Here is a 19,553-nt window from a genome sequence, read left to right on the forward strand (position 1 = left end):
AAGACATTTTTCCATAATTAATATCTAAATATCATTGAAAGATATATTTATGCAATAAAAAATGTATCATCAGTAAATAATAATGAGCAAATTATACATTTTGCGATGTTTCATACAGTATGATCTGTTCGGAAGGAGCTTTTTGATTGGCTGGTTGCTGGTGGAAAGACCACTGCAATGCTAGTGTGAAAAGTTGTCAGATTTTAAATAAAGGCGGTTTTTAGTTGACAAATAATGATTTTTTTTAAATGTATAATTGTATATCATTATTATGTAGTTGAAGCTGATGATGCGTAATTTAATAATTATAATTTGATCCTCGTCGCAAGCTCAGATCGCAAGCAACAGCGTGTTTTAGTGAAAGCGTCTTTTTATTTATCCATATCATACAAAACTCTATTGTGTTTATTTCCCCATAGGAATTTGTTTTCACAGTTTTATATGTAAGTTTTTTGCCCCATGTGTGATTGTTTTGCATTCAGTATCTATTGTTATTTACCTCAATTTCTTTAACCCTGTTTGAACATATTTCAATAATGGTTAAACATATTGATTCGGTTATTATTCTAATTGCATATTAATGACAATGAAGATCTCAGAAATTTATGTTTGTATTAATATTATATGTAGGGCTTCATGAACGCAAATGATTCTGTCAGTTTTATTGTTTGTTTTCCCCTCGTATATGTTACTGTGAATGTAATAAATCAGTTGTTATAATCCTACGTAATAGGTGGTTATTATGCATACTTATCTATCGTCTTGGTAGTTTGATAAGTTTGTCACTTTTATTTGCGAGTATGCATAACACCCAAGCGTCGTGGGTAAATTTGATAAATACTGAGAACTAGATTTGTTGGTGATTATGCATAATAACCAAGTGTTGTTGATGAATTTGATAAATAATTGAGATTTATCACATTTATCTGTGATTAAGCGTAATACCCCAGTGTAATTGCTGAATTTGATAAAAATTCCAAATTAGTCTAGTATGTGTGATGTTTTATGTGCAGTATAACTACTCCTGTGGGGACACCGACGGGACAAAAAAAAATTGTCCGTAAAAAGAAGGGTGTCCCCTTAAGAGGGGTTTTACTGTAGTGTGACCCTGATATAATGATACAATAAATGTATGAAGGCGGTTACCGCAGAAGTATCATAGTACAATTTATCATGTTTGTTAACAATGTATTTTTTGGGTATTATACATAATTGCGAGTAAAAATTATCATTTTTTTTTAGAAGTTATCAAGTTTACTCATGACACTTAGGTGCTTTGCTTAATTGCGGTGAAATTAATTCAGGGCAATTTATCAAATTTACACAAATGCTTGGCAACTATATATAATAACCAGATTTATATCACATTTACTGTAACATGTTCATAATAAACTTATCAACTTGCACTGTTGATGAGTGTGTACTATGGGAAACCTATATAACTGTAAACCCTTTATTATGATAATTACCTATCTAGCCTACCGATATTACTCTTTGATTCTGATGCACTGTCACCGTTTAATATGTCTCATCTTTGCAATAAATCCCTTATAAATAAATCCCAATAAATCCCAGATGTCTTTCTTACCATAGAAAAAAATGGCCAAACAATGCTAAAAACGGATAGTACTGGATAGTACTATGGCTGTTAAAACCAAAAAAAACAAACCACAACAATAACATTCCCAGACTAAATGGATGTAAATTAAAAATATAACATCTTACACCAGGTGTGGATCAAAAATAATAAAAACCAGGACTCAGTACTATAGTCAGGCAGGGTTTAAGCTAGATAAAAAATTCCTTTAGCAAAAAAAGTGAAAATGAGAGGAAAAGCTTTAACAAAATGCTACAATGCTAATGATTGATGGTTGGATGTACTGCCGTACACAAAGGGGGGGTTCTAACCCCCTCCCCCAAGCTGAGATTATAGTGTAATTTTGCAGCAAAAAAATTTAACCCCCCTCCTCGTTTGAGAAGAAAAAAAATATTGAAAGCCCTCCTCTTGAGAAAATTCTGCATATGCCTATGGTTGGATGTCTACTCGTTTCGTACCTCCTGTATGCATTTTTGTGGAAGTGGCTACTACTTCTTTCGCATTCTAAGATTTTCTTTCACATTTTGTAAAAAATACGACCGTAGCTTAAACCCTGTACTCAGGACAAAAAAAATCGCTCTGGGTTCAATAAAAACACAATTGAGGGATTAAAACTATAAGAGCTGGTATCAAATTAATAAAAATGGAAATATTAAATGTACAACCTGGGAAAACAAATCCGAAATGAGATATTCCAACAGGAAAAACAATGTAATATGCTGGAAAAATGGTAGGTGTATGATACACATTGACTTACGCAAAGGGGAAGGATGTTGAAATGTGCATATCCAGAAACAAACCTAATGTTAGGTTCACAATACGGATGTCCACATTCCAACATGTACGAATTCATTACAAATTCCACATAGGAATATGGGTGAGGTGTATGTATGGTTTAGTAGTAGCATCAATGAGTGTACTTAACTCCACTCAATCTCTGTATCCATGGAATTCAATGCTGAATGTCATGCTGTTTCTGTATGTATCTGCTTATGTATCTCTTAAGCCCTTCTGCCATGATATTTTTTCCAGCGTGAATAGCTATGGCACCTAAAAGAAAGGGGAAGAAAAAGAAGGATGAGCGAGCTGCTGAAAGAAAATTGAAGCTGAAGCTGTTGGTCGAGGAATTCGATCATAAAGTAGATACTACTGTTGAAGAAATGGAGAATGAAAGTGAACGACTGTGTAACATGATCAGAGAAAAATATGAATTGGCTTTGTTGGATGTTCCAGAGACATTCAGAGATCTCACTCTCAAGGAATACAATGCAACCATGAGCCAAACGCCTCCAAGCACAAGACCTGAAACGTCAGTGCTTTCAGCTATTCAGACAAAATTCAAATGGTAATAAATATTTTTGGTTGGATTTTTCCTTTCTTAAGTAGCTACTAAAGAAAAATTATTTGTGAGATCTTGAACACATGATAATTATTCAAATTTGTCATTTCTATGTTTCTTTCATATGGATGTGGATAAATTTTCAACACTCACATTTTTATCCCTTCATTAAACATACTATCTTGCAACATGAATTATTTTTATATGAGGTTATTATGAAAAGAAATTGATGTTGATACCTGATTTAATATTTTATTTCTCATAGTATGACAGAACGAAAAGCTATGAAAGCAACTCTCAGTGCAAAAGTAAAATCAGGTGCTAAAAAGTCTATTTTGGTAAGTACTTCTCAACAAGGTTCAAATATGCGTTGTAGGCAAAGCTGGTTAAAGAGTAAGCGTTCCCACAATGCATTGAAGGTGGTCGCAAAGAAAACTGTAGCGCCAGCTGAGTGAGGAGCGAAACAAGTGCAAGATCCTCGGCTTAGCCACGCTCATGTCTATTTTGATTGACACTCCACTTTCATGGCTAGCTCCTTCACAACAGTACATATCAACATATCTTTTCAACTATTTATCAACTAAGTACATATCATGTCTTAAAACCAACTTTGGTCTTAACCTTTTACCGGCTGAAATTCAAGCTAACCTGTCGTCTTTCGGAAAGCGAAAGAAATGAGCCCCTTCAGTTCTTGAACTTCTTTCACATCCTAAGAAGCAGCAATAATTTGATGCTCCACCACTCGCAATTTCAAATAATGTCAAAAAAATCAACAAAGGTAACAATAAAAAACTTAACAGGATTAAAAAAAATAACAAATATAACAAAGAAATTTGGCCCTTATAAGGGTCTTTTGAAAATTATATAAAATTTAAGGATGAAATTTAAAATAAGTTGAAAATGACAGAAAAGCGAGCGCATGGAAAATGAGAAATTGAAATTGTAAAAAGAGTGCAGGTGAACGAGGGAAAAGAAAAAAAATTCCTTGTTGTAGTTTGCCCCTCTGCTGATAGTGACGCTAGTTCACGACCAGTTTTTCATAGCAGTGGCAATGCTTTACCTTTTAACCAGCTTTGGTCATAGGCCTATTATCTCATCAATACATATCTTTCCAAATTTTTCACGATATCATAGCTCCCAAATTTCTACCTTATCTCGTTGTCAAATGACAGTCACTTTGATTTTTATTCCCAAAGAAAAAATTCACAAAACAGCCAGCACCAATTCGTCTTTTGACATCTGAAATTGATGTGATTTCTTTTGTGTGTGTGTGCGCATGCATGCTGCTTTGACAATATGTCCTGTTGAGTCTGTATGTCCTGTTTTGGACCCAATGGTGATATTTTGTTTTGGTTTGGAAGTAGTAATGACAGGTAATTTAACATACTGGTTGGTGATGGTTTGCATTAGAAATGTGAGGTGATAATATTCTTGGAGAACAAGAATATTCTGAGAATATTCTGCATGTAAAAATTGAAGAATAATCAAGAATATTCAGTTTTCTTTTAAATAATTAAATTTTTCTATTAATTTTGTTAATATTATGAAATATAAATCAGTTTTCGTTGCCTGAAACATTTAAAACAAAAAAATTTTTGGTATAATCACCCGTCCCCCAATGCCAACTTATATTCGAAAATAATCTCAGAATATTCTGGTCGTGATGAGAGATTTTAAAAGTTTGGTTATGAAGATTTTAGTAACCTTGAGATTAAAACCTTAAAAAAAGTTATTTTAAAATTAGATAAATTTTAGAAATAAGTTAAAAACTAAAAATTTAACCAAAGTTTATTGATAAAGGAAGCTATTCTTATACAATCACCTTCATTCTAAGAATATACAAAACTGTTGTTTTCTTCAATGTATACATACTTAAATTCTGTATCACTCATATTTCTTTAAAAGTTGTGCAATTCAGCCATGCTTGTTTAATTTTCTTACTTTCAAACTAATATTGTGGGCTACAAACTTCAATATTCCCACCTTCTTGATGGGAAGAGAGATGTTGACAGAGAATATTCTCGGACTACTATTATAAATTACTAGAGAATATTCTTATCAAAAATAATAAGAATTACTCTCAAGTTTTTTTTATAGAGATTATATTTATTATAATACATGTTATTACAAATACTCTTGAAAATACTCTCTGGAGAGACTTCTATAACTGAAGAATATTCTCATCAAGGAGAATATTTGAGAATATTCTGTGGAAGGATTATTATTAATAACTTGAGAATAATTCTTATTGATAAAACCCCAGTAATTTATAAAAGTAGTCCTTCCAGAGAATATTTCTCAAGGATATTATATATTACTATATTATAAATAACGGGAGAATATTCTCATCAAGAACTTATAAGAATATTCTGAAGTTATTTATAATAGTAGTCCTAGCAGAGAATATTCTCAAATATTCTCCTTTATGAGAATTTTCTCAAGAATATTCCCCTAAAGATTATTCTCGAGAATTTTACATCTCTAGTTTGCATGATGTCACGTTTTTGCAAAGGGAAAAAATCCCTACACTGTTTTATTTCTTCTTAAAAAATCTCTATACATTGTTTTTCAAACATCTTTTTATATTTATTTTCATACAGAAATTCGGATCTGTGTGAAAACCTCCCTAATTCTCATTCTCCAAAGATGGCAGCTATGTGATATCATTATATTGATTATTTCATAATTCATTATTTTTTCCAAAAAAAAAAACCCCCAAAATTATACACTTTATGAAAATTCAGTGATTCCCATTTTGGAAATTTGGTGTTTTTCATTGCGTTAAATGTTTCCTCCTCTCTTCTTTCATAGCATACCACCTCTAAAAGGAACACTGGTGTTCTCAGTACAATCTCCAAAAATTCAGTTGCCCGTCCTAAGTTGAATCGCAGACTGCTGGCATCAGTGCAGCAAATGAACACTCCTTTAAATGCTAAGAAGATGTCAACAATGGTTACACCAATTTCAAAGGCTATTTCTTCATCTTCAAAGGCTGTGGTCACACCAAAATTTGATCCCAGGTGAGTAGTATGAATGCTTTCGATTATGAGACCTGAATTTCAAATATAGTAGACTCAATAATCTGGCCGCCCAGTAATGAGGCATTATATCGGTGAGGCATTTTTAGGCAGATTTTTTTCGATTCATATAAAAGGGAAACATGTCATTGTATGTGTTTGTGCAGAAATTTATACTTAAATGGGCTTTTTTTTTTAATAGACGTCCAGTAATCAACACACACACACCCTGTTTTGATATGTGCCAAATTAGTGAGAGTTTACTGTACTTGATGTTAGATTTGTAATATTCTTATTGGTTACCTTTTGTGTTTGAAGTCATTTGAATATGATTCTTATTTTCACTGGCATAATGCTTGAAATTGCCTTAAAGTAATAAAAATTATGTTGGCAATTTGACTGCATATTCTATCAAAGGTTTTGACTGCATATTCTATCAAAGGTTTTGACTGCATATTCTATCAAAGGTTTTGACTGCATATTCTATCAAAGGTTTTGACTGCATATTCTATCAAAGGTTTTGACTGCATATTCTATCAAAGGTTTTGACTGCATATTCTATCAAAGGTTTTGACTGCATATTCTATCAAAGGTTTTGACTGCATATTCTATCAAAGGTTTTGACTGCATATTCTATCAAAGGTTTTGACTGCTGGCTGGTGCAAAGATAAATCAAAGAAAATTCAATTAGCCTTGCAGAAAATCGAACCCACGTCCTTTTACTTTGCCAGGTGAGCCCCCCAGACCTCTGGATTACAAAGCCTATTTCTTTAGAGCTTGTGTGCACTGAGCAGGGCCGTACACGGATAGTCAGACCTAACTCAGGCCAAAGCTCACAATTTCTGTCACTGCCATCAGATGATGAAGATGATGTCACTCTCCACTATTACTATGAAGGTTTTGACAAGTTGAATTTTCTTTCTTGGTTTTATCTCTGCATCAGCCAGCTATCAAAACCTCCGTAGTAATAGTGGAGAGTGACATCATCTTTGGACATAACCTATCACAAGCCTTTTTCCTATAGCAAAAATGTATTTCACACTTCAGGAATGGTAGTGGTATTTTACTTTCCCCCAAAAATTTGATTGTAATAAAAGAGAAGAAAGTTGTTATAAAAGTACCATTATTTCTAATACATAAGTCTCTGTGGTGAAAAATGTTAGTTGTCCACTGAAAGCTAATAAAGCAAAAACAAATTGCATGTATGTGCAAGACCACTACAGTGGAACCTCCCACCATAACGGAAACCTTTCTGATCTCGAGTCCTGCGGAATTAAATGTATTTCACTTTCCGTCAGTGGACAGTAAAATCAGGCAAACTTTACTTTTTTTCCTATACTATAATTTATTAATTTTTTATCATAAACTGAGAATTTATTGTATTCAACTAGACAGGCTTATGGGTGGATGGTTCCACAGAATTTAGCACTGTGACCAGAGTTCTATTGTACTATACCATATTCAACTAAGATTATGTTTAATTCCAAGCTCGTGTTGGTAAATATTATAAATCGTCAATTAATCAGTTGAACGTAATTATGGTCTAGGATGGTGAATTCAAATGTTAATGTTGGTTTTGTTTGTTGATACATGTGGTGAAAGTCAACATTACAAGGGTGATGTTTTCATGAATGTTTCTTTCTTCACACTTAATTTTTATTACAAAATATGTGCAGTGTACGTATCATGTACAAGTAAAAATAATTAATTGCGTTAGGAATTATGCATAATCAACAGTGCAAGTAATAAATGTAGTGAAATCTAATTAACTTTCTTTATTGAGATGATTAGTGATTATGCATAACGACCGGTATATCACTTTTCAAACTTCATACAAATGTAAAAGTCTTATAAATTAAGTTCTACTGTATATCGTACCTCCCCGTTAGCAGCCAAACTTTTGGTCCCATGGGTGTTCATTATCAAGATCCTCTACTGTATAGTAGTCTTGCTCATACACACAACTTATTTTCACTAGTAATAGCTTCCAGTGGATGATCCGGTCGAAGTCTGTATATAGGTAAATTACTGGGAAAGAAAAGTTTTTCTAGAAACCCCAAACTCTTGTATACCCTGCACAAAATATTTATTCAAGAACTAAAGAAAACACTATCATCATTTTAAATGAAGTAGGTCTATTTTCAACATTTTAAAAACTTGCTGTAAAATTTTTGTGTCTAATCTTTTTAATTTTTGTGCTAATAAAAACAGATAGACACCAAAACTAGGAAACTCTGGATCCCCCCTCCCCAATACATTTTACAAAGGCCCCTTCCCTAAGAATTCAAAGATACAGGGCTCGGCACGGGTCACTTTTTCCCCTAAAAGTCACTTTTTTAGAAGCTGGTCACTTTTATTACCTATTTTTGGGCCCAGGTCCGCTTTTTCCACTTTTTTTAGCAAAAAAACCTCGGTCTCGCACGCTTTTCGGCTGTCAGTGTTTTTCTTTTCTTCAAGGAGGAACTTTACCGGTTCAAGGTCGCTAATTTTCTCCCTCCCTTCATAGAACTACGATCGTACAAGGAACCCCTATATATATATATGAAGGCGTCTTTATCTTCTCGGGAGCATACCGTGTGACGTCAGCATAACTTGATTTCAAGGCGCTTGGAAAGAAAGCTCCTTATAGTTAAGAGTCGTCATTTTATGGAAAAGCCGGTCGAAAAAAATAGCGTAAAAGGCGTATTTACAACAAAGAATTTTTTCCCCTCCTCTACTACCATTCTTTCTTATTTCCCCACTCGTTCTTTCATTTTCATCTTATTTTAAAATTGATCCTTTATTTTATTTGTTTTAAAAAGTTTTAGTCCTAAGGGCCGAATTCCTTTCTTGGAGCATCGAGCAAGTTACATTCGTTGTTTGTTCTATCGTTACTTTCATTAATTTTTTTAAATATTTGAAATGACGATTTAAAGGCTCATTTACATTGAGCGAGTTTATAAAGAGAGCCCGTGCAGAAACTAACTTAGCGCAGCGGGAGAATACCAAAGCGCGCATATTAAAGATGCGTACTATTAATACGTATTAAGCGTATTATTAGTACGCTTTGGAGAATACTCTTGTAGCTGGCCAACGTTAAAGAAGCTCGCAAGTATTTTGAATTTACTTACAATAAAATAAAATATCATCCGACTGAAAATCGCGATCTATCTAGAAATAAAATTCGTACTATTTTTCTAACTGGATTTAAATCTCAGCAAGAAACCGTAGCCCCAGATATGATCGAAAGGAGAACTATTTATGATAAGATCACAGAATCCTGCAATTCAACGTTTATGGAAGGAGGACGTCACTCTCTGCTACCATACGAAGGTTTTTAACAACTGGCTGTTGCGAAGATATATTTTGGAAAGAGAGAAAATTTCAGCTGCCCCTGCTGGGAATCGAACCCACGTCCTTTCACTTTCCGGTTGAATTTTCTCTTTCCAAAATATATCTTCGCAACAGCCAGTTGTTAAAAACCTTCGGATTCAACGTTTAGTTCAACCAAATCAGATGAAAATTGGTCATCAGGCTGATGAAAACTCAGTTAACGTGCATGCGAGCCGTACATAGAGGCGGATTTAACGGTGGGCACACCGACCGCGCCTTCGGCCCCTACTTTATACTTTTTTCCTAATTTAAGGGGCGTAATGTTAATTTTTTTTAAGCCCGGGGCCGTCATCAACTGACCTTTATCCGCTTCTGGTCGTAACTTAATTTAGAGCATCTTCACGATGCTGATTGTTGACTTAATATCGACATATTGCGCTCCATTCTCTGTGTTGTGTAAAAAAATCCCCTTTTCAGACCTCGGAAGTTATTACAACGTTTTTGTGTCGAGTCGCTGTTATGACCGCAATAGGAGAGGGCGGGGTCTGGTTCCACGGGTGTTGAACGAGGAAGGGTGCCGAGTTTACTCTTTTTTCCGTTATTAAAAATGGATACCAGCCCCGGGTGATAGTAAATTTTCGTACGTACTTGCAGCCCGGGTTGCTACATACCGTGATCAAATCCAAAACTGGGGGGGGGGGCAATGCCTCGGATGGAATTTTTGATGGAATGGTATATTTAAGAAAAGGAAATAAATTCCTTTGCAAAATTATCGAATTTCACAGTCAAGGGGCAGTAAAATTACATTTCCCCTCCAGAAGAAATATCGTATTACGGCCATGGTAAATCGAGTGCCCCGGGTGGGGGCGAATTCACTGTTTTTGTTCTTTGAAAATTACGGGAGGAGACCGAGCTAACGTGGCGACTATATTCGCGCTAAAATAGGTAGCCCTGACAGCAGCATCCATAAACTCTATCAACCGCATTTATAAACCTCGTATGTCGTTGATTCGATTTTTGTGTTCATTTTATCCTAATTTTCCGGATTTCCCGATATATTTCTATCGATTTTCGCATATTGCCGCATATTTGGTTGATTCATGTTATAAATTATATATTTTTTTGTAATTTTATGTTCCCTTTGTCAGCCATCTTGAATTGACCGGCGCAAAAACTGCGATTGGTTGGCGCGGAAAAAAGTCGCCACGTTGGTGCTTACAAGGTTCATGGGAAATTTACCGGGGAAGACCGCGGAGTCTTTTTCTGTTAAAAATTACGGGGGGGGGGGGGCAAAATTATATTGCTTCTGGGTAAAGTAGTAAATGTTGTTTTTGCAGGGGTGTATGTTGTGTGTAAAAAAAAAGGAAAATATATATTTACAAATTTTTCTCTCAAAAACCAAACAATTTCAAAACTGATTTGTTTTCTCCCTCACCCAAGGGCAGTATTATTTTGGAACCTCCTCTGCCTGTAAAAGAGTAGACCCACGCACCCTTCCCAGTCCAGCCATAGGTGCAGATAGACTTGAAGGTCTTAGAGGTGCGGCAGATGACAATTGATATACATCATGTATACATCAGTAGGCTCTGCCATTGACGTTGGGGGGAGGATGGATTGCCCTCCCTCAACGTATAAGGGGCCGTTCAAGTATTACGTAAGCAAGTTTTTAGCCATTTTTGACCCCCTCCCTCCCCCCCTTGCAGCAAAATTTCGTCATCAGCTCTGCCCCTCTGAATCCTAACTCATATTTTCATAAAGGGTGGCTGATGACGTAAGCATTATCGAAACCCCCCTTCCCCCCCTTGTCATCAAAAGTCAGCAAGTCATAAGCCCCCCCCCTCCATTGATGATGACGTAATACTTGAACGGCCCTAACAATTAAAATAATTTAGTTAATTTAATAATTTAAATAATTTATTTAATTCAGTAGTTTAAGTAATATTTTAATTTAATAATTTAAAATAATATTGTTAAAAATGTAATTTTAGTTTTTTTTTAAATCAATCATTATAGTAAATTTCTTAAAATTTGTTGGAAGATATTATACAAACCTAATTATGTAAATCAATTTGTACTAGTTAAAAAAAGTTTGAGTACATTTTGTATACTGTCATTCATAGCATAACATAATGAAAAATTCACTAGAATGTAGATGGGACAAATTCTCTCATCAAATTTTGTGTTATTTCATTTTTTTTTCCTTTTTTGAATGTGAAAATTTTTTCCCGTTTTGAAGTTTTTCCTGCTTAAATTGATTTTAAGATGGGTTGTGGATAGCAATATGGGCCATTCAAGTATTATATAAGCAAATTTTTAGCCATTTTTGACCACCCCCCCCCCCCCCAGTCAGCAAAATTTTGTCATCAGCTCTGCCCCCCCCCCCCCGAATCCTAACTCATATTTTCATAAAGGGTGGTTGATGACGTAAGCGTTATTCAGCCTCCCCCCCTTGTCATCAAAAGTCAGCAAATCGGAAACCCCCCTCCCCCCCATCTATGATGACGTAATACTTGAACGGCCCCTATGGGGGGGGGAAGGCATTACTACTGTTACTTAGAAAGGATGTAATGTTACTCTCTCACACATAGTTGTTGATAAATTTGATAAGTTATTCAAAACTTTTCTGGTTAGCAGAATGCATTCGAGTTTGATTTATTTCTCACTACTATATGTAAAAAAAGCAATTTCAATTCATTCAATTTGGTAATAATCAAAATTCATTGTCCATTTGGTCTCTTTCTAAAATTATTTTGGTCACTATTTGGTCACTTTTTTAAATATTTTGGTCACTATTTTCACTAGTTTTGAGGCCATGATCCGTGCTGAGCCCTGAAGATACAATGCATGTTCCCTTATGCATACGATCCTGAGTCTCACATGAGGTTGAAAAACTGAACAGAAACACATTGAGTAAAAAGTTATATAATTATTATTTTTAAGAGTACCTACCATAAGTTTGTTGCAATATTATATATAGTATTTTAAGAGCACCACTCAAATATAGGTTTGCGACCTATAATGTTATCATTCATAAGAAAAGGATTGTTCAAAAGTTGCAGAGAATTTCTTTTGATTGAAAAAAGGAATAGAATTTCTTCAAATTTTGAAAAGCAAGTAGAATGCTTTCTCCGCAGGTTGGCCAATACTAGAATAGAAAGTCATCCTACAATTATTATTTCATAAGTGCCTGCCATATAAAATATTGGTGTGGAGCCTACAAGAGCATCATCCATATGAAATGGATTTCTTAAAAGTTGGCAAGAATTTCATTGATTTTTAATAAGCATTCGCTTGCCACTCCCGATACCATGCCACAGGGTGGCCACCCCTGGGTTATAAGCTATAATTTTGGTAATTTTTTTTTTTCTGTTTAGAATGCCTTTGCCAAACATGCTATTAAGGAAGCCAAGAGCCAATGAAGTTATTATGTCCCTTTCTGGTAGTCCGCTTCAGAATCCTGTAAGATCAGCTGCTGATAAACCAGCTGTGCTTGTCTCTGTTGGAGGAAAGGTGAGAAATTGATTTGCATAATTTTTTTAATATATCAGTTTTTTATTGTCTGCCCTTAAAAATATCGTGAAATTATTTCAGCCATCATTCAGTTTTAACACAGCACAGCATTCTATAACAACTTATTGTGTACATCATAACACTAAAAAAAAATAATGATGAGTTTGCAATTACTGATATCAGATATTTATATGTATGTATGTATATATATATATATACATACATACATACATACATACATACATACATACATACATACATACATACATACATACAGAGTATCTTCTCTCACAGATATTATGCAATACTCCCATTGTTCAGTTCCCTGTTCAAAGCGAGTAGAGAAGTTTTTTTCTCGAAGCTGCGTCGGGGTGACCCTTCACAGCTGTAATAATGTCAGCATCTTCATTAAATTTTCTGCCACTGAGCTTCTCCTTCAATGTCAGAAACATCTTGAAATTTCATAGTACAAGATCCGGACTATCTAGAAGGTTGTGGCATGATCTTAATATATTGTATTTACTAAGATACTGTTAAACAGAAATAGTGACATGCAGGTCAGAGGTGGGTGTTATTGTGATGTAGTGTCCCCTTTCTGACCAGTTAATTACACTTTCTTGATATGTGTGGGTCACAAACTTTTCAAAACTGAAATGTAATATGCAAATGCAGTATTAAAATCTTGCCACAACCCTCTTACAATTGGGATCTTGCACCGTGTGATTTCTGGCTGTTTCTAACATTGAAGGAGAAGCTGTGTAGCAGAATTATTAATTATTTCAGTTACGTAGGGTTCACACTGAGGCAGGTTCGAGAAAAAGTCTCTACTTGCTTTGAAAGAAAAATTAAACCATAGGACTATTGCTTATCATTTAAGGGAAGATATCTTGAAAAAGAACAGATTAATTTTTGCTGTAACTATATTTCTTGATTTTTTATGATTTTAACATATTCTCAGTTCTTATGGAAAGCACCTTGTGTACGATCAGCTTTCATATCCGATTAATTTGAAATTCACAGGAAGTTCTAAGTGCCTGAAAGAGATATAATTAGTTGATTGATCACCGCTGAAATTTTTTTTTACTTTCCTACAGGTACTTAATTTGGCAGAAACATCCCAACTAAACTCGTTTGATATGAAAAACATTGATTCACATGCAAAAGAAACATTGAGGCAAGTACAGGAAAAATTAGCAAGGATGATAGATAATTGAGATGAGAACATATCTCTTCACATGTAAGTGATTTCAAATGAATGAAATCTAATATTTTAATACATTAACATTGTACTGTGCACTGTAATTGTCATGAAATCAAAACTTATTTTTATTCTGAATAGCCTAAAAATATACTATACTGTGCTGTTCTAATTGGTTCTTTATTTTGTTAGTAATATTATGTGAAGCTCAGTTGATTTAAAAAGATCTCTTGTTATTTATGTAAGGGAAAAGTTAGCTTGGCAAAGACAAATCTTTCAAATATCAATAACTTCCAAGAACTAATTATACTTTTTATTTGAGATATCACAGTACCCTGAATTTTACCTCAGAGATATTGCTCCTGTTATTCACATAATCATAATTTAATGTACTTCATATGCTTGTCTATAGTCAGAGTAACTTTGTTTATAAAAATTTGTTCCTGTATTGGGTGGAGGGGGGGATGATAGGCTTATATAATGGATCTCACAAATTCAGACACTTCAACAGAATTTTTTTTTATTTATTTTATTTTATTATTATTTATTTATACAATATTGTTTGGCCGAGGCCTACACAAGAGGATGCAGAATTATATATGGCAAAAGTGTCGATTGATGGTACGAGAAAATTCAGAAATCATAGTGCAATCTACAATATTTGATGGTAGGTTGTTCCAATCGATAATAGTTCTTGGGAAAAAGGAACTTTATCCTGGAACTTTTGATGTTTTTCTATATCAGTTTTTCTAATACATCCACCATTTAATTTCTTTTTTACCACTCTTTCCTTGGCGTCCACTATGATTTTCATGCTTCTAGAAAACTATTTTAACTTTGTATCTCAATGAAAGTGATTAGTCAGAAAGTCAGCTTTGATATGAAAAAAATAAGCTTTTCTTTCTTCATTTCTCCACACTGTACAATTAACCTTAGTGTTTAGGATCTCTGTCCAGCAGATTTTTTCTGATTATCCAAGTTAATTTCCAAGCATGTCAAAAATGTGTAGTGATGTGGCAGGTACAAGCTGCAAACAGATTTTAATGCACTAAGTATGTATGAGAAAGTTGAAAAAAAAAAAACTGGAAAGTGGAACAAAAGTACATGTATTGTGTGGAGAACATGGAATTAAAAAAATCTGCTGTTTATACAATCTTCAGAAACCAAAACATGTTTTTCAGTTGTTGTTTTTTTTTATTCGAGCAATGCCTAAAAAAAAATGTTTAAAGAATAGGGTTCTTTTTTTATATATGGATAATTAGTAACAGTATGTAAATTAAAAGTTATAGGCTTTAATTGAATCATTTGTTGCTATTATGCATATATATTGCTTAATTAATTTTTTGAGGGAAATCTGGGTCAAAGTGCTCAAAAAGACACAATAACTGCTTTAAATAAGAAAACTTGGGAAATAAGCAAAACTGAATCCATTATCCGGGAGATTGCATATTCCAGAATCACCTAGGTCCTGAGAAGACTGGATTTCAGAGGTCCCACCGTACATGGATCAGTTTTCAAAGAGAAAAATTGCAAACCAGAGTTTTACCTATAGTTTCCCTCCATTCACTTTAGGGGTTTTCATTCTTTTACTCTCCCGGTTAGAGTAAAAGCCAGTGTATGAACAGACTTAAGTTTAAAGCCCTGTTTACACAGACAAGATTATGGGTGTAACACCAGTTCTTTTCTCAATTTTGGACCCACTTGGTAGTTATTCTACTTCATAGCAAAAAAAAAAAAAAAAAAAACATTGCAAATGGAAAAAATACTCAGACATGTTGTGCTGTGTAAATCAGTTTCAGCAAAAATTTCTAATGTTGGTGAGGTGTCTTTTTTTTATTTCAACATGAAATTCTTGAGATTCTGGTTTTGGGGAATTACGAGGGAAGCTATTGATACGAAGGCTGGTTGTATCTATTTCTCTCTATCACTATAAAACACTTGGAAAAGATGGACAAAATGTCTCAGCTCTTAATAAGTGGAATTTTAAATGACCAATAATATCTAATGAAATACTAAAGAAATTTATTTTCAATACACTGAAACCTCGCTACAATGATACTCGATAATCTTTTCTTCAACGACGATATTTTTCAAATCTGATTTAAAATTGCTAATAGTCTAGTGTTATACTCCTCAAGATACAACAATATCCTTCATTGCAAAAAATTCCTCTATAACAATATTTTTAAGAAGATTTAGAAACCACTACCCAATATTTTTTTTCATTTCACTCAAAATTGTCTTGATTTAAATTTTCTAATTTATTATTCAACTTTGCCACTTGTTTTCTTTCGTCCAAGGGCATCTAATAACAACCGTGCTTTCCACCACGTGTTTTATGAAGTTGCAAGTTTCAATTTCTGCATAAGACACAAAAGTGCAATGCAGTAATCTTTTTTTCTGAGGCAATGCATTTAAAATGCATTTTCTGAAGGTACTAACAATACGGATTTAGAAAAATCTGTTAGCAACAGCATAAATTTGATAGCATGTTGATGATAATATTGTCTCTCGGTATAACTATAATCTCTACAACGATATTTTTTCTTGCTCTGCATTGTATCGAGGTTCTGATGTATTTCATAGCTGCTCATTATATCTATCTTGAATAGAGATATTAAATCATATATATGATCATCCTGATGATATTTTTTCTCGCTTACAGGAATTATTTTCTGCTATTCTTTCTTCAGATATGGCATGGCATTCGATTCACAAGCTGATGCCATTGTCAGTTGAAATGGAAATGACATCAGCAGATTTAAACTATCCAGGATGACAGAATTTGTATATTTGTGTTTTTCCTTTCTCCTTCAAATTTCGAACCCCTTTTGCATAGTTTAACGATTTTTTAAAAAATTAATTTCTTTTTTTCTGACGTGAAAATGCTTAAAATGATAAAAGCTCAGTTCATTTACAGTTTTTAAACTTTTTTTCACGATTTTTCAAATTAAATGCAAATTTTACAGATTCAACATCTTTTGCTCCTGCCCCCCCCCCCCAAAGCTCTTACGCCATGCAGCACAAGTGAATTAGAATTAGAGAAGAAGAAAAAATAAATCGGGGGTGCGAGAGGGGCATTTGATTGTTCTCTAGAAGCAGATATAATTATAGCAGAATAATTATTTATTGCTCATAAGTTAAGCATTACTCATCGAAAGTATACAAAGATATTTTTTAGATCATTATTAGAGATTGTGTAACATTTTGAATATCTTTTGACGAGAAAGCATTGTATGCAGAAAACAAATTGTTTTTTTACATATGAGTGGTTTATTGTTGACAAAGATCCTTATGATACCACTTCAAGAATATGGTGGTAGATATTTCTACAATATTTTGGAAGGGTATTTTGTAGTTTTCTCCTCCAGAAAAAATGATTATAATAAAAATTGAATAAGTTTTATATTTATTCCAATATCTTGCTAATGGAGTCATTTTGAACTATTTTCTATGGGAAAATAGATTAGACACCGTGTTTTCATTTCTTTGCTGGTAAGTCAAGATTGATACATTCCCACTTGCATTTGTTTTCAGTTAAATTGACCAAGAATGTATCTGTTAAATGGAAATAGTTTCAGAGGTTTTTTTCCCTACATCAAAGAAAAAACATAAGTAATTGTTATACATTTGTTTTCAGGTTTCCTATTTAGTTTTAAAAATCTGGGTGCACCACCACCTTATCCTTGAGAGTGCTCAGTCTAAAATTATGGCTGGTTAGCTAAGTAGTTAGGAGACAATATTTAGCAAGTAACATTTCATTTTTTGTCCTTAGCTAAAGACTGAGTTTTTGTTAAGGAACTAGGAGGTGGTGCACCTACAGTTATCACTACATTGTAAATATAATCCATTCATCATTTTAATCAGATATTTTTACTGTAAAATTTGTGTGCCTATTTCTGAAGATCTAATTTGATGTAGGGTGTGTTTGTTGAAAATTATTTTTTGTTGTTTTGTGAAGAGCTCGATGAAAAATTGTGGAAATGGTAACTTTTTTTTTCCGTGAAAACTGAAACATTAAAAAATATTTGCTCTGATTGAATCTCTTCTCGAGTTTAGAATTCTAACATCTAGTCAAGGCTTGACAAATTATACAAAAAAACTTGGTGCCAAAACATTTTTTTGGAGCCAAAAATGTTTACCTGAGAAAAACAGGTGTAAAATAATTTTTCCTGTGACTTTTCTAGGGCATAGTGACCCTCTTTTATGTTGGCAGTTATGCTGATATAAATTCCATCTTTTTTTTTTGCTCTTCCAAGACTCAAATTTAATAACTACACATAGAACATTTTATACATACAGGGTAGTAAGGAAAGTCAATAAGCCACATTTTACTGGTAAACCGTTGGTCCTAAAGGCATACTTGCAATTAGAAAAAGTATCCAAATATCGCGTAGAACTCAGATACATCATTCATGTTGCGTAGTTATTAAAATAAAAATAATAACTTTTTATACTGCCGCCCTTTCTTGACTAACTCAGTTAAAAATTTGTTGCATTCTCTCTCCTGATGTCAACAAAAAAAAGTTCTATGTTTGTAAGTGCAATATTTGCTGAAATATTTTCATTCAAAAAAAACGAGAAGGATTGGGAAAAAAGCAGCTTCAATGTGATGGTGAAAAGCATTTCCGTTAGTTTTTGCTGTTTCTTTCCAATTTTTCTCCATTTTTGAAATTTAAATATCTCAAGGGATATTACACTTATAAATGTGAAAAAAATTTTTTGACAGGGCAACCACTTTTTAATTGGGTTTTTAAGGATAGAGTGTCTGCATAAAAAGGCAATTTTTTATTTAACTAACTATACAACCTTTTTGCAATATAAATGACGTATCTGAGGTCTACATGTTATTTTGATACTTATCCTAATTGGAAGTATGCCTCTAGGAATAACGGTTCTCCAGTAAAATGAGACTTAACGACTTTCCTTACTACCCAATATATAGGTTCCAATCAGAGCCATAACTAGGCCAGCACAACGGGGGCCCTGAGCTGAATGGGGGCCGTGCAAATAATGTGCATTTATTTTGCATAATTTTTTCTCTTTTAAGAGGCCCCAAGAAGGCACGCTAAGGCCTTGGCTCCAATACCAACTTTTTCAGTCAACCCGGCACCTGGGGTTTGTCAAGCCCTGCATCTAGTTATGACTGCAATATTAACACAATTCATTACTTTTGTGGTTTTAAAATTTTCAGCACGTTTACAACTTTCAAACATCATGCTTTAAAAAACAAAAATGTATGATCATTGTTGAATACGAGGACTTTTTTTAACCTTTGATAAAGAATAGAAGAAAATAAATATGTATGTATATATATATATATATATATACACACACATAAAATGTTGATGCAAGTCCACTAATTTTCTATGTAACTGTAGCTATGATTAAGGCATTTATCATGTTGTCTTATGCCTTTCTGAAAGAAGTTCCAATATCAATTACATCAGAAGAGGAATGTTGTCTTTCTTCATGACAATTTTCATGTTCACACTGCTGTAAGGACAGAGGTACCTATCCTTCCATAAGTTCAAATCAGAGTAGCCAAAACATACAGCTTGTACAGCTCGAGCATCACTC

At 33.7% G+C, this 19,553-nt stretch overlaps 1 protein-coding gene across 1 annotated transcript; it reads left to right on the plus strand.

Annotated features, from left to right (window-relative positions):
* Positions 1-166: 166 nt before the first annotated feature.
* Positions 167-18,009, plus strand: LOC149078649 (uncharacterized). Its single transcript, XM_089240784.1, has 7 exons — positions 167-443; positions 2,630-2,942; positions 3,202-3,274; positions 5,748-5,956; positions 12,640-12,775; positions 13,870-14,012; positions 16,639-18,009. Exons 2-6 carry the CDS (start codon positions 2,641-2,643, stop codon positions 13,987-13,989), a joined length of 840 nt encoding a protein of 279 aa, XP_089096910.1. The 5' UTR covers positions 167-443; positions 2,630-2,640; the 3' UTR covers positions 13,990-14,012; positions 16,639-18,009.
* Positions 18,010-19,553: the final 1,544 nt, after the last annotated feature.

Source organism: Pholcus phalangioides, unplaced genomic scaffold, assembly GCF_987345545.1.
Source record: "Pholcus phalangioides strain wild (caught in Gottingen) unplaced genomic scaffold, Ppha-v1.0 ptg000013l_1, whole genome shotgun sequence".
In the NCBI taxonomy this organism is placed as follows: Eukaryota; Metazoa; Arthropoda; class Arachnida; order Araneae; family Pholcidae; genus Pholcus; species Pholcus phalangioides.

Coding starts and splice junctions, on each gene's coding strand:
- LOC149078649 (XM_089240784.1), top strand. CDS start 2,641: ATGGCACCTAAAAGAAAGGGGAAGAAAAAGAAGGATGAGCGAGCTGCT. Junction 5,957..12,639: donor ACACCAAAATTTGATCCCAG/GTGAGTAGTATG, acceptor TTTTCTGTTTAG/AATGCCTTTGCCAAACATGC. Junction 12,776..13,869: donor TTGTCTCTGTTGGAGGAAAG/GTGAGAAATTGA, acceptor ACTTTCCTACAG/GTACTTAATTTGGCAGAAAC.